Source organism: Diadema antillarum, unplaced genomic scaffold (genome assembly GCF_040938485.1).
Source record: "Diadema antillarum isolate AM-2024a unplaced genomic scaffold, OU_Dant_1.0 scf00000134, whole genome shotgun sequence".
Taxonomy (NCBI): Eukaryota; Metazoa; Echinodermata; class Echinoidea; order Diadematoida; family Diadematidae; genus Diadema; species Diadema antillarum.
Window position 1 is genome coordinate 1,078,728 of NW_027271023.1, and position 19,510 is coordinate 1,098,237.

The 19,510-nt window shown below is 38.4% G+C and overlaps 1 protein-coding gene across 1 annotated transcript; it reads right to left on the bottom strand.

Annotated features, from left to right (window-relative positions):
- Positions 1 to 2,891: 2,891 nt before the first annotated feature.
- Positions 2,892 to 8,935, bottom strand: LOC139720878 (uncharacterized). The gene is made up of 4 exons (XM_071632210.1): positions 8,815 to 8,935; positions 7,733 to 7,854; positions 6,119 to 6,279; positions 2,892 to 3,484 (listed from the first exon to the last, which is right to left on the bottom strand). Exons 1-4 carry the CDS (start codon positions 8,896 to 8,898, stop codon positions 3,129 to 3,131), a joined length of 723 nt encoding a protein of 240 aa, XP_071488311.1. The 5' UTR covers positions 8,899 to 8,935; the 3' UTR covers positions 2,892 to 3,128.
- Positions 8,936 to 19,510: the final 10,575 nt, after the last annotated feature.

Genomic DNA, 19,510 nt, shown 5'->3' on the forward strand with positions numbered 1-19,510 from the left:
AACAATCTTCCGTCCGACTTCCAGTCAAATGTCCTTCATGAAATTAATCTTCCCTTCCATTTCCTCTGTCGTCTTGAAAAGCTTACAATAGGGACTTTTCGATTGCGTTGACTGCAAAACGAAAGCACTGACTGCTTTCGTTGCCGAAAGCAGTCAGTGCATGAGGTGAGAAATGTTGACGTTCAGCCGACACAAGCTGTTGACTGTAATTTTCAGTTTCACTTGTACAACCATGCAAACAGGGTGACATCAGGTACAGTCAAACCTGTCTTCACAACCAACTGTCTAAAGCGGTCACCTGCCGTATATGACTATTAAAAACAATTCCCTCCAAAAGAAAAAGCATGTTCAATAACCTGTCTATAGCGGCCACCTGTCTATAATGGCCACTTTTTTCATCTCCCTTGGGTGGCCAGTATAGAAAGATTTGACTGTAATTTGTCAAAACAAGCCTGGTATTTTAAAAGTGGATGGTGACCTGCATTTGGGTCACCAGTGAAAAGCAGGGCTAGCGTGTGCGAAAATATGATGCTCACCACTGGACGCATGAGCAATGCTTGTACGACAAGATGGTCACTGCAGGTGGCGACCAGGTGGCCGCAGAAATCGAAAAGTCCATTATTTTCCAAAACGCACATGCCTTAAGATGAGGATAACAAACCCATGAGGTAGCAGGCCACAGATTATGACCACAAATATCATCTTTTCATTGGAGAATTTGATCTCTCTCTACCCAGAATTTGATGAATCAACCTCATCATGAAACCATGCCTTCCATAAATCTCTGATTTGCATTCTTCCTTTCTTTCAAAATCTTTAAATCAGTCACATATTTTGCACAACCGTCTCATGAACAGACAAATAAACAAATTAATAAATGGCAGAAAAGCCATACCCTCAGGAGCTGATATCAAAGCATTGTTGTCGTCTTGTGTGTGTGTGTGTCTGTCTGTTTTGTTTCATACTGACATACACATATATGTGTACATAGTAACAGACAGTTTGCAATCTCTGAAACGCAGACTAGCATTTGACATAAATAGACTGTTTACTAACACGTATAGATCTTCTGGATATAGCTCTGTGTGCATAGGTTGAAAAAACAACCAGAAAACTTGCCTGTGGCATTCCTTACATGCATAGTGGGTTCCATGCATTGAAATGCATCTTGTAGGAAAAAGAGAATCAAAAAGGCAGTTGACAAAGATCCTCACAGAAAATTTTTTGATGGTTTTGAACAATCACATTCATATATCAACAAACGTGTCTACCGGTGTTCAAATGGATTTTAAACAAGTCACACATCTGATATATATAGTATGCAAACATTCAAAGAGTGCCAAGTTTACTGACATACGTATAATCTGCTCTGACTGTGCTGAAGATATACCTTACTTGATATTACGTGTCTGCACTGAGGTTGCTCATAATGAGGTTTGTGCATATGACATCGCATGTGCACAAACAGCAATGAGGTACCACATTGTTTTTCTGAGCCAAAATCACCAATAATACATACTTTGAGAGGATCAAATGGCAAGAAAAGGCAAGAATATACAGATTGTGATACCATATCCCTTTCACAGTCTTCAGCCTGTATTAAGTGCCCATCTGAACTTCCCTGTAACCTTTGAAGCTATCTTAATGGCAGTTGATTGATTTGATAAAACAAATAAACAAACAGAAGCATAGATCTATAGTTTGCTTGACTGAAGACTATCTTATGATTTATACATGTAATATCTGAAATCAACATTTGTGTACTGTCCCTTGCATACATGGTGGCTATCATGAAAGTATATTGATAGATGTGTAAAAGTGGGGCTGCATTGTAGTATGAATATATGCCATTATACTTCACTCAAATTTGTCATACTTTCCCTTGACTCCAGCAAGATTCTTACCTCCCTCTATTATTCAACACTGCATAACATGTGGATTTAACATTGATAGCAGTGGCCCGGGGCCACAGGGCCACTAAAAATTAATGTTGGGTCAACAAACAGCCATAAAGCTTACCTGTTGGTGGGTTGAACGGGGAACTAAGATTCAAAACGGATTGTTCTGTTCCCTTTCATCTAGGGCCACCATATTTCTTTTCTGGGCCATCAAAATTTCAATCTAAAGATTTTGGTGGCCCAAACGGGCAACCAGAGACAAAAGAACAGTTAGTGCGGAACCCTGCATATTGCCAATGAAATGTGTCAAAAATAGTTTTTTCTTACATGCACTCTTCAACCAATAAAATCAGGGTGCACACAATTTCCTTGGTATGGCCACCACATCAGCAAAGGGTCCATGGAGGTCGCCCTATACCAGGCAGGAAGCTTCACCATACTTTGTGCACACATTAGAGAGAGGTACAATGTACGTAATATCACAACAAATCTCCATACATTCTCAAAATGTACAATCCATACTGCCGCTGACAAGAAGAGATTCCACAGAAATCCAAAGATTAAATACAAGTAATGCCATGGCTGCATTCAGCTACCATCAGGTCAGCTCCATCTGTCCGTCTGTCCTCCCGTCCACGGAAACGCCAATTGCCGTCGAATCAAATGCAACTATCATCAACTAAACATGGGTTCAGTGTGCCAATTCACAACAGATCATCTTTCTCTTTCTCTCGCCAAGTAAACACCCTTCAAACAGTCGATCGCTACCAGCACATAAGAGAGAATAAATATAGCCACACAACTTGTATGCAGGGATCAATTGTGAGTTTCATATTTAGAAACAAAAACCGATCACAAGATATAAGTGAATAAACCTGATCTAAAAGTATCAATTTTCTTGTTGCACCCTGGCATCTCAAAGTAAAAGCAAACGATCACAAAATCTTTTGAGACACATTTAGACTTTCAGACTTTAAAACTGTCTACCTAGTGTGTAGAGACATAACTATAATAAGTGATTATTTATCTAAGACAGAATACCACTGAATGCATATTTCACTTTAACTGCACTTACAAAGCATTGATAATTCAAACTGTAGCTTTTCATTCAAAACTTGGTTAAATACATGTTTGACAATTCTGATTGCAATACCACTTTCTGTTAGTACATCGAGTGCCGTGCACCCACTCAACACACTCTCTCTGCACAAAATCACGGTTTGGTAAACTTCATAGTCGTAGGAACGGGTGTGACGTGTCAGCAAGCAAGTTGCTACACTTCATCCTTTCCAGATGAGGCAGCAGCTTTTCATAGATCTCATGCAGTGGATGATCTACAATCGCTATCGACGGCCTGTCTCCGCCACACCACCTCCCGCCAGCATCCCCTGAAGCTGAAAAATGTCCACCAGACTCCTCACCAGTCCCTTCTGAACGTGTTGCGAATCCACCAGATGTACTCGCCGTGGTGCTACTAGCTCCCAGTGGTTCAGCCAGGCTGGCGGAGGAGCCTGCAGCTTCTATTCCATTGTCACTATCCCCTCCTTCAATCTTCACTGCTGCCCCAGATCCTGGTTTACTCTCCCCTGCACAAGCAGACGAAAACAAAAGCATTTTCATCTAACCTTTATCCAGTGCGCGTAAATGAAAAGGAAATTAACAAGATTTTGTCAGCAAGCATGCCTCTCACATACTGTATATGCCGTATAATTGTGAGGTTTTTATTTTCGCGAATCTCACAAGTCGGGTGCTCTTTGCTAATTTAAAAACATGCGAAATGTTAACTCCATCCGACATGAATGTTACAATGTACATGCACACATATATTTCTCCATTCAATGCTGTGCTCCATGATCGCGAATTTATCACTCTCAAAATTGTCGGGAAGTCCCGATTTGAAAAAAATTAAACTCGTTTAATAAATGAGGGCCTTTTTTTTTTTTGCTTGTCAGCTGAAGAAACCCGGAAGTGGCACCAGAAAGTTGTGTTGAGGGCCTTTTTTTTTGCTTGTTAGCTGATGAAACCCAGTAGCAGTAGTGGCACCAGAAATATAAACTGGGCCCCCCACTTTGGCGCCATCCGCGTATCACTTCATCACTTCCTGAATGGAAAACAATTCAATCTTACATGCAAAGCTTACCTTTGCTGCCGAATCATTTACATATGTGACCCTGCATCACAAAACCAAAAAAAAAGTCGCCAGACATGGATTTTTAGTTAAGAGCTGATTCTGAAAGAGCAGACTTTAAGCTTTAAAATGATGTATAACTCAATTCAAATGGACTCTCCTAACCTATCTAAATACTGGTATTGGAAAGAAAGCACACACTCCAGAAAAGTGTGAACTGAGAAAAGAGGCTCTGAAGTACAGGGTCTATTCAAGCGCTTAATCTTTACCAAACCATGGTAGCTGTGCGATGAATAGGACAAAAAACAGGATGTAAACCACTGGAGCAACAACAATGAAGGGATTATCAGATTAAGCTAAAATTGAGCGTGCTTTATTAACACATTCTGTCCCATGATTGATGCTAACTTTCAAAGCAGTAGGATCATCCTTTCTAAAGTCATTAGAGTTGAAAGTGTGTGCACAGGGTTTTTAACTCTTAACGTGCCATGGTCGCCGAACGGCGACCTTAGTCCTGACGTGCCATGGTCGCCGATCGGCGACTAAGAAGAGCGCAAAAAACATTGGTCATTTAAGTTCTTGTGGTACCAAAATGCGTTACAACAAGAAACTGCCACTTATATGTACTGGTAGCTGATTAGCATATCCATCGTTTCCACTGAAAATATGAGTATGCTTACATTGGAAAATTTTGAGTAAATGCGTGATTTTTCAGCTAGATGTATCTTTTTTGCGTCGGGAAAATCTGTAGAGAGCGCACCCTCTGCGAGATGTGTATAGATCAAATTTCTCATCGATAAACCACGCGTGTGTGTGCTACTTAATCTGCGTGTGTTGTCTATGCGTTTCCACTCGCATTGTTTTGCTTGGGCGCTCTCCCGCGGGAGCGGCTTTCATTTTGTCCCTCAAAGAGAGTCAAGCTTTCGTTCATCGGTCAAGTCTTTCATCCTTTTGTCTTGGACAGTGAACTTCACTAATCGTCCCCACGCTAGCATATACAAAAGAAGAGCACGCTTTTGTTCTTGTCTATGCACATGTACAGTGGACACAAACTCCTCGCGGACAAAGGCCTGCCGATTTCAATAGAGTACGCCCGGCCATAGTAGAGACAAAAGAAGGATTAGTAGGTGCTTCCTTCTCAAGTGGACAAAAGACACTCTTCCAGGACTCGACCCGGGATTTACTTGAGTTTCAAATACAGGATCTGGGACTAAAGGACACATATTTGGGAATGAATTACCAAGGCAGAAAATGAAATTGAAAAGACAATTTGAACTGCCAATATCTTTGGAATTATTCAACTCTTGAAGACAAATTTGTTATCATTTGAAAGAGGAAATGTAGCTCTAAAACTTTCTCACAGGGTCAAGGGAGCGTTCTATTGAAGAAAAAGCACGACTGACTCTTTCTTTCCATAATACACAAAAATTTATAATAATTTTTTAATGATATTGATTATTTCTGCAATATTTCAGGTTCAGATAGATATTACAGCAAAGTGACTACATGACACGAAAGAACAATAATTTCTTGATATTTGTTGTGAAGAACGCAATTCAAAACAGTCAATAGTTTCAAAGATATGGCAGTTTTAAATTACATTGTCAATCCAGTTCGCAAACTTTCTGGCGTTGGGTAAAAACGTCTGGCACGTTAGGGGTTTTGGGTCTGGCACATTAAGAGTTAAGGAATGAAAAGGGGACTCTATAAGACACACGTAATCGCACTATTCTACAAAAAAGTGCTCGAGAAAAAACTGCTGAAAACACAATTTTCTACTTGTTTTATGATCCGAAACTTTAGCATTATGTAGAAGAAGACTTGCTCTTTCAGAAAATATGAAAAACTCAAGATTGGCTAGGTTGACCCATTTCACCTATTTCCGGTCCTCACACAAAATCAGTGCGTGCGACTTTTTGTTGGTTTTGAGATGCATGGTCACATATATTATGTAAAAAAAAGAAAAAAGAAAATGGAAAGAATGATATAAACACGACTTTGTGATATATCAAAACATGATGGCCTTCAAACATTCAGTATGCAAACATCGTCCAGTCCATAATGCAAGCTCCCATCAGTGACAACGGCGTACCTTGTGAAACGGCATGCCAGGACTTTTTAACCATCTTCTGGCTAAAGTCCTGCTGGAGGGAATCCAAGTCAGACATCATGGCCTCCAACTCTGCAACTGTTGCTTCCTCAGAATCATTCTGGGGGTCCTCGTCAGATGAATGCCTCTCCGCAAGTAAGGCACTGAGAATCACAAGTATGAAGCCACATATATGAAGAAAAAGGGGTCGATCAACAATTAATACATATCCAAGCATTACATGGCCTGTACACATTCTTATAAGAACACTGCAATCATGCAAATAAACAGGTTCTAGGATTGCATAGTATTCGCATTAAGCTGAATACTGAAAATAAATTTTGAAAGCAAAGAAAAGGGAAGGCACTCAGGAACGCAAAGTGAAACCATATAAATAGAAAAGGGAAAGATCAATGATCAATACATTTCCAATCAAAATTAGATCTATATCCCTGGATGTGCACTTCAATCATTGTATGTACAAATGAAAATATTCTAGGCAAGTTGAAAACAAATAGTTTGCGATAAACTCACCTGTAGCGATAAGACCTTTAATAATGGGTGCTTTGGATATTGATGATGTACTGGGTTGCACATTAACATTTTCATTCCTAAGGCAGAAGCAATAAATTGTGACCCGCTGCAACAAAAGGATCCGAAAGTCGGGGGAGGACAATTTTCTGAAAATCACATAACATTATTCCCTTACTCTTCCACTTTAATGTCATATATATAACATGACTCATAAAAGTACTCGGTTGCAGAGATATCGATGATTTTATTAGCCCATGTCGAGTGGTTTAAGAAATCAGCGTTTCGAGAAAACCGCCTTCAAAGTTTTCTTTCCTATGCTATCATGATCAAGGGGAAGCAAGACAGTTTTCATCGTTTGACAATAGAAGGTACGCTCCTAGCAACCTCCGCGATGTTCATTCAAGCTTAGCGCCAGTGGTCTATGCATGACCAATCAGTAACCAGGATGCCACGCACTGACCAATGAGATCACTCCCTCGTTGCTAGGGACGGAGTCTAGCTGCACCGCTAAATCCAAATATTCTGACATATTTCTGTTTCGTTGAAAGTCGGAAAATCATGGGCGAGAAAAATGCTAGTTTCTTGCCTTTCCTTTGATCATTTAGCTTCAACATTTCGGCAGATGATAGAAGATACATTAGACTACAAAATTATGTCAAAAACAGAAATCCGAACGTTTTGACGGATTTTGATGATCTGACTTCAAACTCGATTTTCTCGGCTCACTCGTCGCGACTTTAGGATCCTTTTGTTGTAGCGGGTCACAATTGCTCTGCCAACTCCATGCACTACAATGATCAGAATAGTACTCAATCTTATACCTTTATTGCGGGGGGGGGGGGGGGGGGGGGGGGAGGGAAGGGAAGGAGGGCCAACTCCAATAAATCTTGCCAGTACCAAGATCATACCCCTTCTCTAGCATCCTCATTGAGCTCATTTGATTCTACCTTGATACACTCTGTAGCTTCACATACTGGGTATTTTTTTTACATTTACACAGGAATAAACTCTCATGATTGAGTTCATTCTCAAGCCCCAAAATGATTTGCTTGGTTTATTCTACTTTCTTTGCTTGGTGCTCACCTGATAACACCCTTCATGAAGCTGATGGTGAACTTGTTGACGATGCCCTCTGAGAACCCACGATTGAATCCTCCCTGGAGGGCAGCCTCCTGGCCAGCCTCAAGGCCTGCTCGGTAGCCATCCTGGGGGGTAAAAACACAATAAAAACCTTTTACTAGGCCTCCTTTGAAATAGCAATTTACTCGCAAATCTGTGTATTCCTTGTACACTCATTCCTTGACTTTTCTCTGTCTCCGTTTTCCCAAACCCACAACTCACAAGGAAGCATCTCTAACACTCACACTGTTCATGCATCCTGGCAGAGGCACTGTACTGCCCATGTTTATCACACGAGTCAAACTTTACTGCATGACACTACTGTCACTGAGTAATTTTCCGCCTTCATCCCTCCACTCTCCTCCACACAATGACTTCTTTAGGATCATAATTTACAGATAGAATCTACCTGATAATTTTTGTCACATGGTAGGCACAGGCCCTACTTCTACAGTGAGCTGTGAGTCAGAAATGTGATTCAATATTCAGGTTTGCTGTATATAATGTTGACATTTGTGCCTGCTTTTGAGCTTTGAATCACATGTCATATGTCATAGCTGCATATTTATGTTGCAGAAAATGATAAACAGGAACATTTATTTTAGACTGTTATTCGTTTACGTAGAGCTGGCTGGTGCCTGTACGACCTGCACCTGTGAAATGACATGACTGAATCCTACCCCTACAGACAGAATTAACAGAACTGCTAAATTTACTTATTTATAAGTTATGTAATTTACATACATGACATGATTAGAATCTACCTATATGCATGAGGCTACAATAGGTGAGCAAATCGTAAAAGAAACAAAAATATGTTGTACTCGTATCATTTATGACTCTATCATTATGACTCGTATGAGCAAAATTGATGAGTAAAGGCAAAGCGCGTTGCCCATGTCCATGTCTATGATTCGTTCTTGAAACACAACGTGAAAAACTATTTATGGGACTACAACATATTCATCTTGATTAGCTCCGCCCGGTATGGTTTTTCGCCATGCCATATGTGACAATTCTTATATCATTACGAAAGAATTACTGACCGTTCTCCGAGCTCGCTCAATTTTAGCCCAGTCCTCTGGAATGACATCGTCTCCGATTCCTTCATCAAATACATCGTCATCCATTGTTATTACGTCAAACGTTATGCGTGAAGTGAAGCCTAGATCGAGGGAACTCTCATCACAAAGTACGTAATCCAGCTCCAGATCCTCCTCTTCCGCTAATAGCGATTGTGGTAATAAAACAGCCCAATAACCTTGTACAACCCACGGTCCAATGCTGCTGACGATACCACTAGGCCTGCAGACGATGGCCAAAAAGTGGCTTAAAAAAGGCTCAACTGGCAACTATCGTATAACAAGCAAATTTTAACTTTTTTGAAAAATATACATCCTGACAATATCCCACATGAAATTTACCCAAAAAAATCTAATCGGAACGTGCTCAAATGACGTCATCAAAATGGCTTCTTAAGAACTGCAATTTTGCTAGAGTAATTGTCACTTCGACATCTCTAATAATAAAAATGGAATATTTTGGAAAGGAAGTGATTCTAGCTACAGTAATGCTATTTCTCATGTACCTCAGGTCATCAGCCATCAATTATGCTCATTTTCAGTTGAGCTGGTGAGTTGTACGCATACCAAGAGCGTTTCTATAGCAACCTTACACTGACGTAGTAGAAATAAACAAAAGTTTTCATAGCAATTTTCATAATTTTCATTTAATTTGTTGAAATATAATAAGAATGTCTAAATATATGTTATTTTCAATGTGTCTTGTTGGTTTCAGCGAAGTGCCAAACCAATTTTCGTCTTAATCATGTGTTAATATGGGGGAAATATAGTCATTGCCATGGTAACGCTTTCATGAAAAAACCTTAAATAATAAAATGTAATTCTTTCTACGCAAATAGTTATAAATTAAGCTTAATAACTTTCAAATAAGTAGGTGCCCAGTAAAAGTATCCAGTCACTAGATGACTCAACTCGTTGTAAGGCTAACCATGGTCATCAAATTATTTCCACGGCAACGAGAAAGAGCTTCGGAAACAGGTTTAGGCAATGGAATGAGAGTGCAATTTCAACATATCTGTCAAGTGTCATTTTGCTTGTGTATTCTATTTATTAAAATATATTAATATAATATATGGATGTCACACTTGAGGTAAAGAACTATGTGACAATCTGTTTTGATTATATTGCATTTCTTGGAAACAAACGTGCGCTTGCTATAAGACACGACAGCATGTACGTTTGAAACATATATATTCGCGTTATAAGATAATATGTGTTTTCTATATTGCTAAGAGGATAAAGGGCATTTTGGGGGCACACGGCACCGGGTCGCCCTTCAATAAGCACCCTCTCTATCATGTAGATCTTGTAAGGTAAATCTTCTATCATTTCGATGACTTTTCATTGATGTAAGAGTGTATTTGCTGCATTGCCGGACCTACTTTTAAAACCATTCACGTTAGAACAACTGTATTTGCGTTGATAATATCCGTATTGTGTAATAAAGGCCGTGAGCGTAGGTGTAAATTTAGACACCTCCCCAAAGATTACCTTTGAATGCTCACCTTTTTGACAATATAGTTATTGTAGAGCAATGCTTCCTCTAGTAATTGGTTGCATTTTTGGATACAAAAGTGCCTTTGCTATACGGCACGATGGAATTTCGAAAACATGTACGTTTGGAACATATATATATTTGCGTTATATGATATTATAATGTTTTCTATATTGCGGAGAGGGTGGAGTATTTTTGGCACATCCCGCAGGGTTGCCGTTTAATGCGCACCCTCTTCACCGTATAGATCTTGTATAGTTAAGTCTCTTCTATCATTTCCATTACTTCCCATCGATGAAAATTGTAGTTGCTGTATTGCCGGAACTACTTTTACAACCATTCACGCTAGAACAACGGTATTTGCGTTGCTAAATGTGTTCTGTAACAGGAGGGCGTAAGCTTAGTTGTGAATTTGGACATTTCCCAAGGAATTGATTTTGAATGTTCACCCTTTTGACAATAAAGTTATTGTAGAGCAATGTCTCCTCTATTAATAAGTTGTATTTCTTGGACACAAATGTGCCTTTGTTGTACGGCACGATGGCATTTTGAAGACATTCACGTTTGGAACATATATATATTCGCATTATATGATTTTATATGTCTTATATACTGCCATGAGGGTGGAATATTTTTTGGCACATACCACAGGGTTGCCATTTAATGTGCACCCTCCTCACTGCATAGATCTTGTAAAGTTAAACCTCTTCTATCATTTCCATGACTTTTCATTGTTAAAAAGTGTATTTGCTATATTGCCGGAAGTGCTTTTAAAACCATCCACGCTAGAACAACGGTGTTTGCGTTGCTAATACATGTATCTATATTTTGTCTTAAGGGGGGTTGAGCGTAGGTGTATCTTTGGAAATTCCAATGGGGTTGTCTTTTAATGTTCACCCTCTTGACGATATGGATATTGTAGAGCAATGTCTCCTCTATTAACTACAACGTATTTTTGAAAAAAAAAAAAGTGCCCTTGATTTACGGCACGATCGAAGTTTGAAAACATGTACGTTTGGAACATATATAGTGTATTCGCGTTAATAATATTCAATGTTTTCTATATTGCCATGAGGGTGGTGTACTTTGGGGGCACATCCCACAGGATTGGCATTTAATGTGCATCCTCCCACTAAATAGATATTTTGAAGCAATGCATTTCCTATCATTTCCACGACAGTCATTGATATATAAGTGTGTAGCTGTATTGCTGCAACTACTTCGAAAACCATGCACGAAAGAACGTCGGTATTTGCGTTCATAGTATCCGTGTGATGTAATTACGGGTCTTGAGCGGCGGTGTAATTTTGGACATTTCCCAAGGGATTGCTTTTGAATGTTCACCCTTTTGACAATGTAGTTAATGTAGAGCATTTTTTTTTTTGTAATTATATTGCATTTCTTACAAACAAAAGGGCAATTGCTGTACAACCGTAACGATTGGAACAATGTGAAGGCATGGAAAATTGAAACATATTTGTGCTATAATTATGCTAGTGCATGTTTCTTATAATGCCCTGGGGTTAGATGATTTTGAACACATCCCACTTGGTTGCCGTTGAATGTGCATCCCTTTGACTATTATGATGATTGTAAAGCAGTGTCTCTACCATTTAAAAATCATGAAAGGTAAAGGGTCTTTATTTACCACTCGGCAAAACGACTTTACATGCATGTACAAGTGAGTTTGCTTTGGCATATAATGCATGTTTGGTAATCTGTTTCGGGACCACGACGGTCAGGGTAGGGGTAATCTGAGCACTTCCAAAGGACTTGACATAATAGATATTGTAAAGCAACGTCTCTTATATCACCTTAATTGCATTTTACGAAAATTAAAAGCGTATGTGCTACACAGACGGAAGAGCTTTTCAGAGGTATGTAACCATGGAACATTTTTCTCGGTTGTATACTGCATGTTTTTCATCGCCTTTAGGATGCATGGAGTTACTTCGAGCACCTCTCCCAAGGTGGTCTCTGCAAGTGAACCCTATGGACTGCATAGATATTGTAGATCAATGTTGTTATTTTATCTCTACTCCGGCAATTTTTATAGAAAAAAAGTGTCTTGATATATGGCAGGAATCCAATTCAATCCAATTCAATTTAATTCTTATTTCATTTTCAACAAGAACAGATAGACATCACTTTCTTTGTAACAGAAAATGATGTGCGTAAAACTATGTCGAATGATTATAGCACTATACGATAATTTATACATAAACATAAAACTCAAGTGATAGTCATAAAACTCAAGGAACGACTTTTTTTGAGACATGCTCTTTTGGAACGACTGTAATTGCGTTGATAATTGCGTTACAAAGGGTCATGTATAGAGGTAATTAATGTAGGTACTTCCCATATAGTACGCTCCCTTCGAATGATAACCACTTTAACTATGTCATTGTAAGTCAAAATTGCAGAGCAATATATCGTCTGTTGACTCCATTGAATTTTATTAAATAAAAGTTTCTTTGCTAGAGGACCAGAAGGACTGTTTAAAGACATGTACCCATAGAATATAATTATGTATTTGCGTTGGTACATCATGTCTTAAACTGCCTTTGGGTGGGGTAATTTTGGGCACCCTCCACGTGGTTGTCTTCGTATGTGAACCATTTTTACCCTATAGATATTGTAGAACAAAATTCTTCTATAACTTCCACTGAATGTTAATGGAAATGAAACTAAAAGGACGTTACGCACAGAGTTTTTTCGCTTCAAACAGCTGTATTCATTATGTTTTGTACCGGGCCGTGAGGGCATAGGGATGAATTCGGGTACCTCCCTACGAGTCGCTTTGACTGTGCACCACTTTTTAAAGATAATTATACACATTGTAGGAAAATGTCTCTGTCAATGTCAATTCTACATATTTGCTAGACGGCCAAACGACTTAAAAATAAAATCTCGTACGCTTAAAATAACGGAAATCGCGTTGGTTGATGCATGTTGTGTAAATGGTCGTGGGGATAATATGATCGACTGGGGTGACTTTGGGCACTACCTACAGGGTTTCCTTTGACTGTGCCATCTTCAATATCTCAAAACCCTCAAGGATGCAAGAGATGAATCATCAAGATTCAAGCAAACCACCCTCCAAATAGAGTTCATTCATTACAAAATTAGACAAATTATAGATGTTGACACTTAATTTCATACTTTGATTCTACGTAATTAATGGATAAGCTATCATTATCTGTCTGATAACAAACTCGAATTTTATGATATTGATTATTCATGCTAGTTTACTAAGGCTGGAAAGTTTGTTTTTGATGAAGAGAAACTGAAATATCATATTTGAACATTCTTGATATGCTCATATCGGGCACTTTGATGCATTAGAATATTCCGTTGGCTCGGAACCCTTTGCATATCATGCAAAAGGCCCAGATTATATACGTGAAAATGTTTGCATCGCACTAACTCACATTGCAAACATAGGTTTCAACATTTTCGGTGTTCCAATCTGAAACCTAGAAGCATTGTTTTCATGGAAACATTGTATTTTTATCATTATGGGAGTTAATTTGCATACTATGCAAATGAGGCCCAGATTATGTACATGGAAATGTTTGCATCGCACTAACTGACATCGTAAACATAGATTTCAAAACTTTCGGTGTTCCAGTCTCAATCCTAGAAGCATTGTTTTCATGGAAACACTGTATTCTTATCATTTGGTCTGTGGGAGCTAATTTGCATATTATGCAAATGAGGCCCAGACTATGTACATGGTAAATGTTTGCATCGCACTAACTAAAATTGTAAACATAGGTTTCAACACTTTCGGTGTTCCAATCTAAAACCTAGAAGTATATTTTTCAGGGAAACACTGTATTTTTATCATAATGGGAGCTAATTTGCATATTATGTAAATTTAGCCACTTTGCCCCCCTGGATTTCTTGGGACTTTGAGTAAGGTATTTAGGAGCCCATAACAAGTAGCACTGCAGTGGAAATTCCAACTGCAATTAATTAATAGTGGGTGAAACCCTACTTTGACTGGACTAATGTGATCTATGACAAAATGTATATCCAGTTTCTGTTAACAATGCTTCATTTCTTTCAGAAGTACAGTATTTGTTGTAGTAGTCCATCGAGTATAATGAGCTTGCTTTGGTATCGTACAGAAGTCCATGCAAGAACCGTTTCAGCAAAATTGATTTCTGTGAGATCAGTGTCAATTAGTGTTTTCACTTTCACTTAGCAAGTCCTCGTGACTGAAACATACCAATCAGAAAAGTGAGATAGCGAGACTGAAACCAGTGAAGTGAAACTGAAACCAATGAGAAGTTTGTTGAAACACCCTACAGGACTGCAAGAAAGGAACAACCATGAACTAACCATTTTTATTGGGAGTGGGGGCTGAGGTAGAGGAGGGTCTCATCTTATGAGAAATTGACTTAATCTATGTTCTATGCCTAATTGGCATGAACTAAATGTCAGCTTGTCTTATGATTGTGCCAAATGCAAAACGAAAAATAACAAGAAATCCAGCTACTGAGATGGAATATACATAATACACCACTAGTAATGAAAATTGTGATGTCTGGACAGCTGTGTTATATACAGACAAGTTTGAGTGTAACCATGGTAGCTATGGTCTCTCACAGGTTAGGTCTCAACTCCAGTCAACTAAATTTAAATACTTATATAGATTTAGAATGGTGTTTATCGTTGAGAGGGTGTTGCATTTTTTGTTTGAGAAAAAAAATTGTTTTCAGCATAAAGTTGCCATAGAAATGACCTAATTTGGGCTCACATTTTTTGAAAAAGAGGTCACAAATGGGCCCAATTTTGCTTGAAGAAAGGCAGGAAATAAGAAATACATACACTGGCAATTTATCTCATGACTAATGTCAGTTGTATAATGAACACTTGAGATTTCCTAAAATTCCCATTCATTTTTCTGGTTTGGGGGTGGCCATATTGATGATGTCATTTGTGCATGTTCCGACGCAGAAATTCTGGGTAAATTTTATTGGTAAGTTTGTTGAGACATATACTTTCAAAAAATTACAAAATTTGTTTGTTATACGATAGTTGCCAGTTGACCCCCAAATTCAGCCTCAATCCGCTGGCCTACACTACACGATTGCACAGGTGTAGGCGTCAATCTGCAGGCAGATTATGGGTAGATATTTTTCGCCCAAACACCTAAAAAGAAGCAGGTGTGAAGTAAGATCCCACCAAAATAGTTTTTAGGAAAAGGGGTGGGGTGTCAGCCAATCACTTTCGACCCTACACCAACATTGCAGCAGGGAGGTATGGGAGGAGACTCTCCCCATGCACCTCCCTCCTTGATTGTGACAGTCAGAATCGCTGAACCTTGTTCTGTGTCAGAAATGATTAGGCCTATTTTCGTTTTCTTTCCCTAACTATGCTGTGACAGATCACCAGTCATAATGTACTAATGAGTTAAAGGGATGGTATAGTTTTGGTTGAGATGGGGGATTCAGATTTTGATTTTTTGCGAGATTATGATTAGAAACAACTTCTAAAATATTAAGGAGCATGCAATTTTAAGAAGAAATTAAAGTTTGTTTGATGACAATAGGTTTTGAAATGGCTGAGAAATCTTAATACAAAGTGAATGAATTAAAGTGGTCTTAATTAAATGTGGTTCCCTCCACAGGACCTCTTTGTTTTTTGATATCTCTGCCATTTCAAAACCAATTTTCATCAAATAAATTTTGAATTCTTCTTAGAATTGTATGCACTTTCATATTTCATGAGAGGCTTCATCGGTGGTCTCTCATTATCACACACACACACACACACACACACACACACACACACACACACACACACACAAACGGAAACGGGGGGGGGGGCATTTAATGTAGCGTTTTGTCCGACAAAGTTGTCGGACAGATTTGTTCTCAGCCAATCAGATGCAAGGCTTTCAGTGGCTTGTAACAGTTTGTCAGAAAAATATCCGACCAAAATGCTTCATGAAATGCTCGGAGGAAGCCCCATCTCAACCAAAACTATATACATCCCTTTGATACTGGGTGCTTACTCTGTATAATATTTGAGCAATCGCGGTTCTAAATTATTCTGTAAATCGCAATTAAAGTTTGGGCATTGCAGTGCCAATCATATTATGTTACACCCAGACGTTACTTGGGCAAGAGCAGCTGAACATTCTCGCATCTGAGAATTTGTTTGTTTGTTGTTGTTTACTTGCTAGTGTTCAACAATATGAGGCAGTGATTTTTACTGTTCTTTGTGAATGGCGCCCTCTTCGAGGTGATTTTGACGCTCCCGATTATAATTACTAATTATCTTTAGGACATATTAATACATGTAATGGGTCTAGGGCATTATTACCCCCATGACAATTATCCAAGACCCTGACCCTAATTCTAGCCCTGAACCTAATCCTAACCCAAACTCTAACCCTAAACCTAAACCTATAACCCTAATCTATACTCTGAACTTATCACAAACCAGTATTTAGCCGGGGGGGGGGGGGGGGGGGGGGGGGGGGGGTGCGGGGGGAGGGGTAATTGTTATCCGGGGGTAATTGCCCTGATAATATATGATTGATAATACCATGGTAACCAAGGGCACGGTAATCTCTTCCGGAAACTACTAACAACAAAAATCATCTGCCTTCCTTTCGAATATGAAGTGTAGTACCAATAGTTGTATAAAGTATGGTAGCAGGAGTAGCAGCAAGAGTATAATAGGCAGAGCAGTATTGACTAAAGCAGTTGATTGTTCTATTCCTGTATTTTCAACAAAGACAACAGTATAGTGAGCGCAGGTAGAGTCTATTTTCTTTATAATAGTAATAACAATGGAATGACGTGAAAGTACATACAGCAGTAGTAAGTCAACTATAATTATGATTTATCGTTTCCAATATTATTTCTAGTGTTTAGTCTTGTAAAGTTCTATGTAGTAGCTATTTTCATCATGATGATAAAATTGATGAAATAATAATAATTTTTGTATTTCAACTCATTCCACAGCAACAATCCCCATCCACCCCCATGCCAAACATATTTGCTTAACCGATATGCAGTGGACCGGTCACATGCATGTCTTCCAGGTTAAAGTGCATTATTTCGAATGTTCTTGAATCCGAAGATGAAACAAGGTTCGTTATGTTCCGTAGGATCGTTATTCTGAAACAATAAATTCCCTACACCTAGATGATCGTTAATCCGAACATTCGTCAACTGGACGTGGTGTTACTCCGAGGGTTCATTGGTCCAAAGGTTTCCAAAAATATATATATATATATATCGTTATTCCGAAGGCTTGTTAATCTAAGAGTGGGAAAAGGGGGTTATTCATGCCAAATGTTCTTAAATTCTAAAATGAAATAAGGTTCGTTGTTCCGTAAAGAAGATGAAGAAAAATGGAGAATATACATACTAAGATGACGAACCTTTGGAATGACGAACTGTGTTAACCGTCTTTCATACTTTAACAACACAAAAAGTTAAAACTCTACAGAACATGATTTGTGCAAGCGCGATCGCGTGTATGAGACCCCAATCAATTCGATGTATGAGTGTTGCATCGAACTCTCTGCAAACATCATTCGGTAATCACATGTCGAGTAGACGCACACTATAACACGAAAATAATTATGTGTATTGTTGGGTGTGTATGATAGCCAGATTAAGATTGATTAAAAGGATTATTATATATTTAACTGGTTGGAATTTCCATCAGAAGCTGATAGCTCTAGCTGCCACAGCGATTTTCACTATAAATCAAAAATTAATCAAATCAATTCAACAATCAACAACAAAGATCGGTAAAAGATACTGAGATCATAATAGGCTCATTCTTTCTGGTATATACAAGAATTCTGAGTGTGTACCAATTGCATACTGACGAAAATATACTGTGTACCTGTATACTGTATGTCCATACACCGTTTTTACAATGAAATTACTATAATTAGAATTTAGATTAAAAGACTTTTGGTTACAGATTTCAGTCCGAATTTGATAACTCTACCACAGTGATTTTCACCATCAATCATGACTTGTTATTAATCCAAAGAGATTTTTATCCTCAATGGGGAAAATCTCTTGTATTAATCAAATCAATTAATGCAATAACCAAACGCCACACAGAAGATCGGCAGAAAATATAGGTCATGATAATCCATCAATATACCTTGATTGTCTAGTATAAGAAGTCTATTGGACGTTATCAAGGGAGAGGAGTTATTGTTTAATACCCGATCGTTCCATCCAGCCTCATCTAATCACAATTCCCCCACTTGCATCTAATTTATTCACTCCAGAGATGATTGTTTCCCCTAAAGCTAATGGATATTTTCCACAGAGCCCCCCCCCCCTCTCTCTCTCTCCCTCTCTCTCTTTGTACATGTATTAACGTCACATTGATGTCGTTGCTAGGCAATGGATGCACTAGTATCGTGATAATCTCACGATTTTTTTGTTAACATGATTATAATGAGAATGCTAATGAGCTCTATCGGTGACTGTGCGTGCATCGGAGCGTAACTGAGGAGACTAGTAATCATTAGATATTCATGACGAATATTTTCTATATACGACTTTATATACTCAAATACTGATTTGTAACATTATCAATTGAACGAATGTCATTACAAGGAATTTCTCCTTCAAAATTCTATCAGTATAATCGATGGTCAGATTTGAATTGATCACTGATTATCCAATGATAGAATTATGCTCAAGAACAGCTGAACGGTGTAATAAAAAAATAAACAAAAAGATAATTATGTAGAATTATGTTTAAGAATAGCTGAATAGTAATAGTGTAATTGGAAAAAATCAATAAAAAGATAATTATGTAGAATTATGCTCAAGAACAGCTGAATATTGTAATTTGAAGAAAAAACATTATTAAAAAGTGGCAAAATGGCATCATTGTTGATGACACAAGATGAGAAAAATATTGATATGTCATCAATCAAATTATCACAATCACCGTCATCTCGTGCTTGCACGCTTCTCCTTTGAACGGACACGATTTCCTTCCTACATCTATAGACTCGGCCCGATGGGAACGAAAGGTTGTAATGACTAATAGTAGGGATGGTAAAAACAGAGATATAATCTTATATAATATTATATCTTTGGGCCAAAAAAAAAATCATGTAAAGGAAAAGCGGAAAACCCCAAATACAATTATAAGAACAAA

Excerpts from the sequence above, each read along its gene's own strand:
- LOC139720878 (XM_071632210.1), bottom strand. The coding sequence starts at position 8,898 with ATGGATGACGATGTATTTGATGAAGGAATCGGAGACGATGTCATTCCA. Across the intron at positions 6,280-7,732 it reads TTCATGAAGGGTGTTATCAG|TGCCTTACTTGCGGAGAGGC; the intron begins GTGAGCACCAAG and ends TGTGATTCTCAG. Across the intron at positions 3,485-6,118 it reads CTGGCATGCCGTTTCACAAG|GGGAGAGTAAACCAGGATCT; the intron begins GTACGCCGTTGT and ends CTGCTTGTGCAG.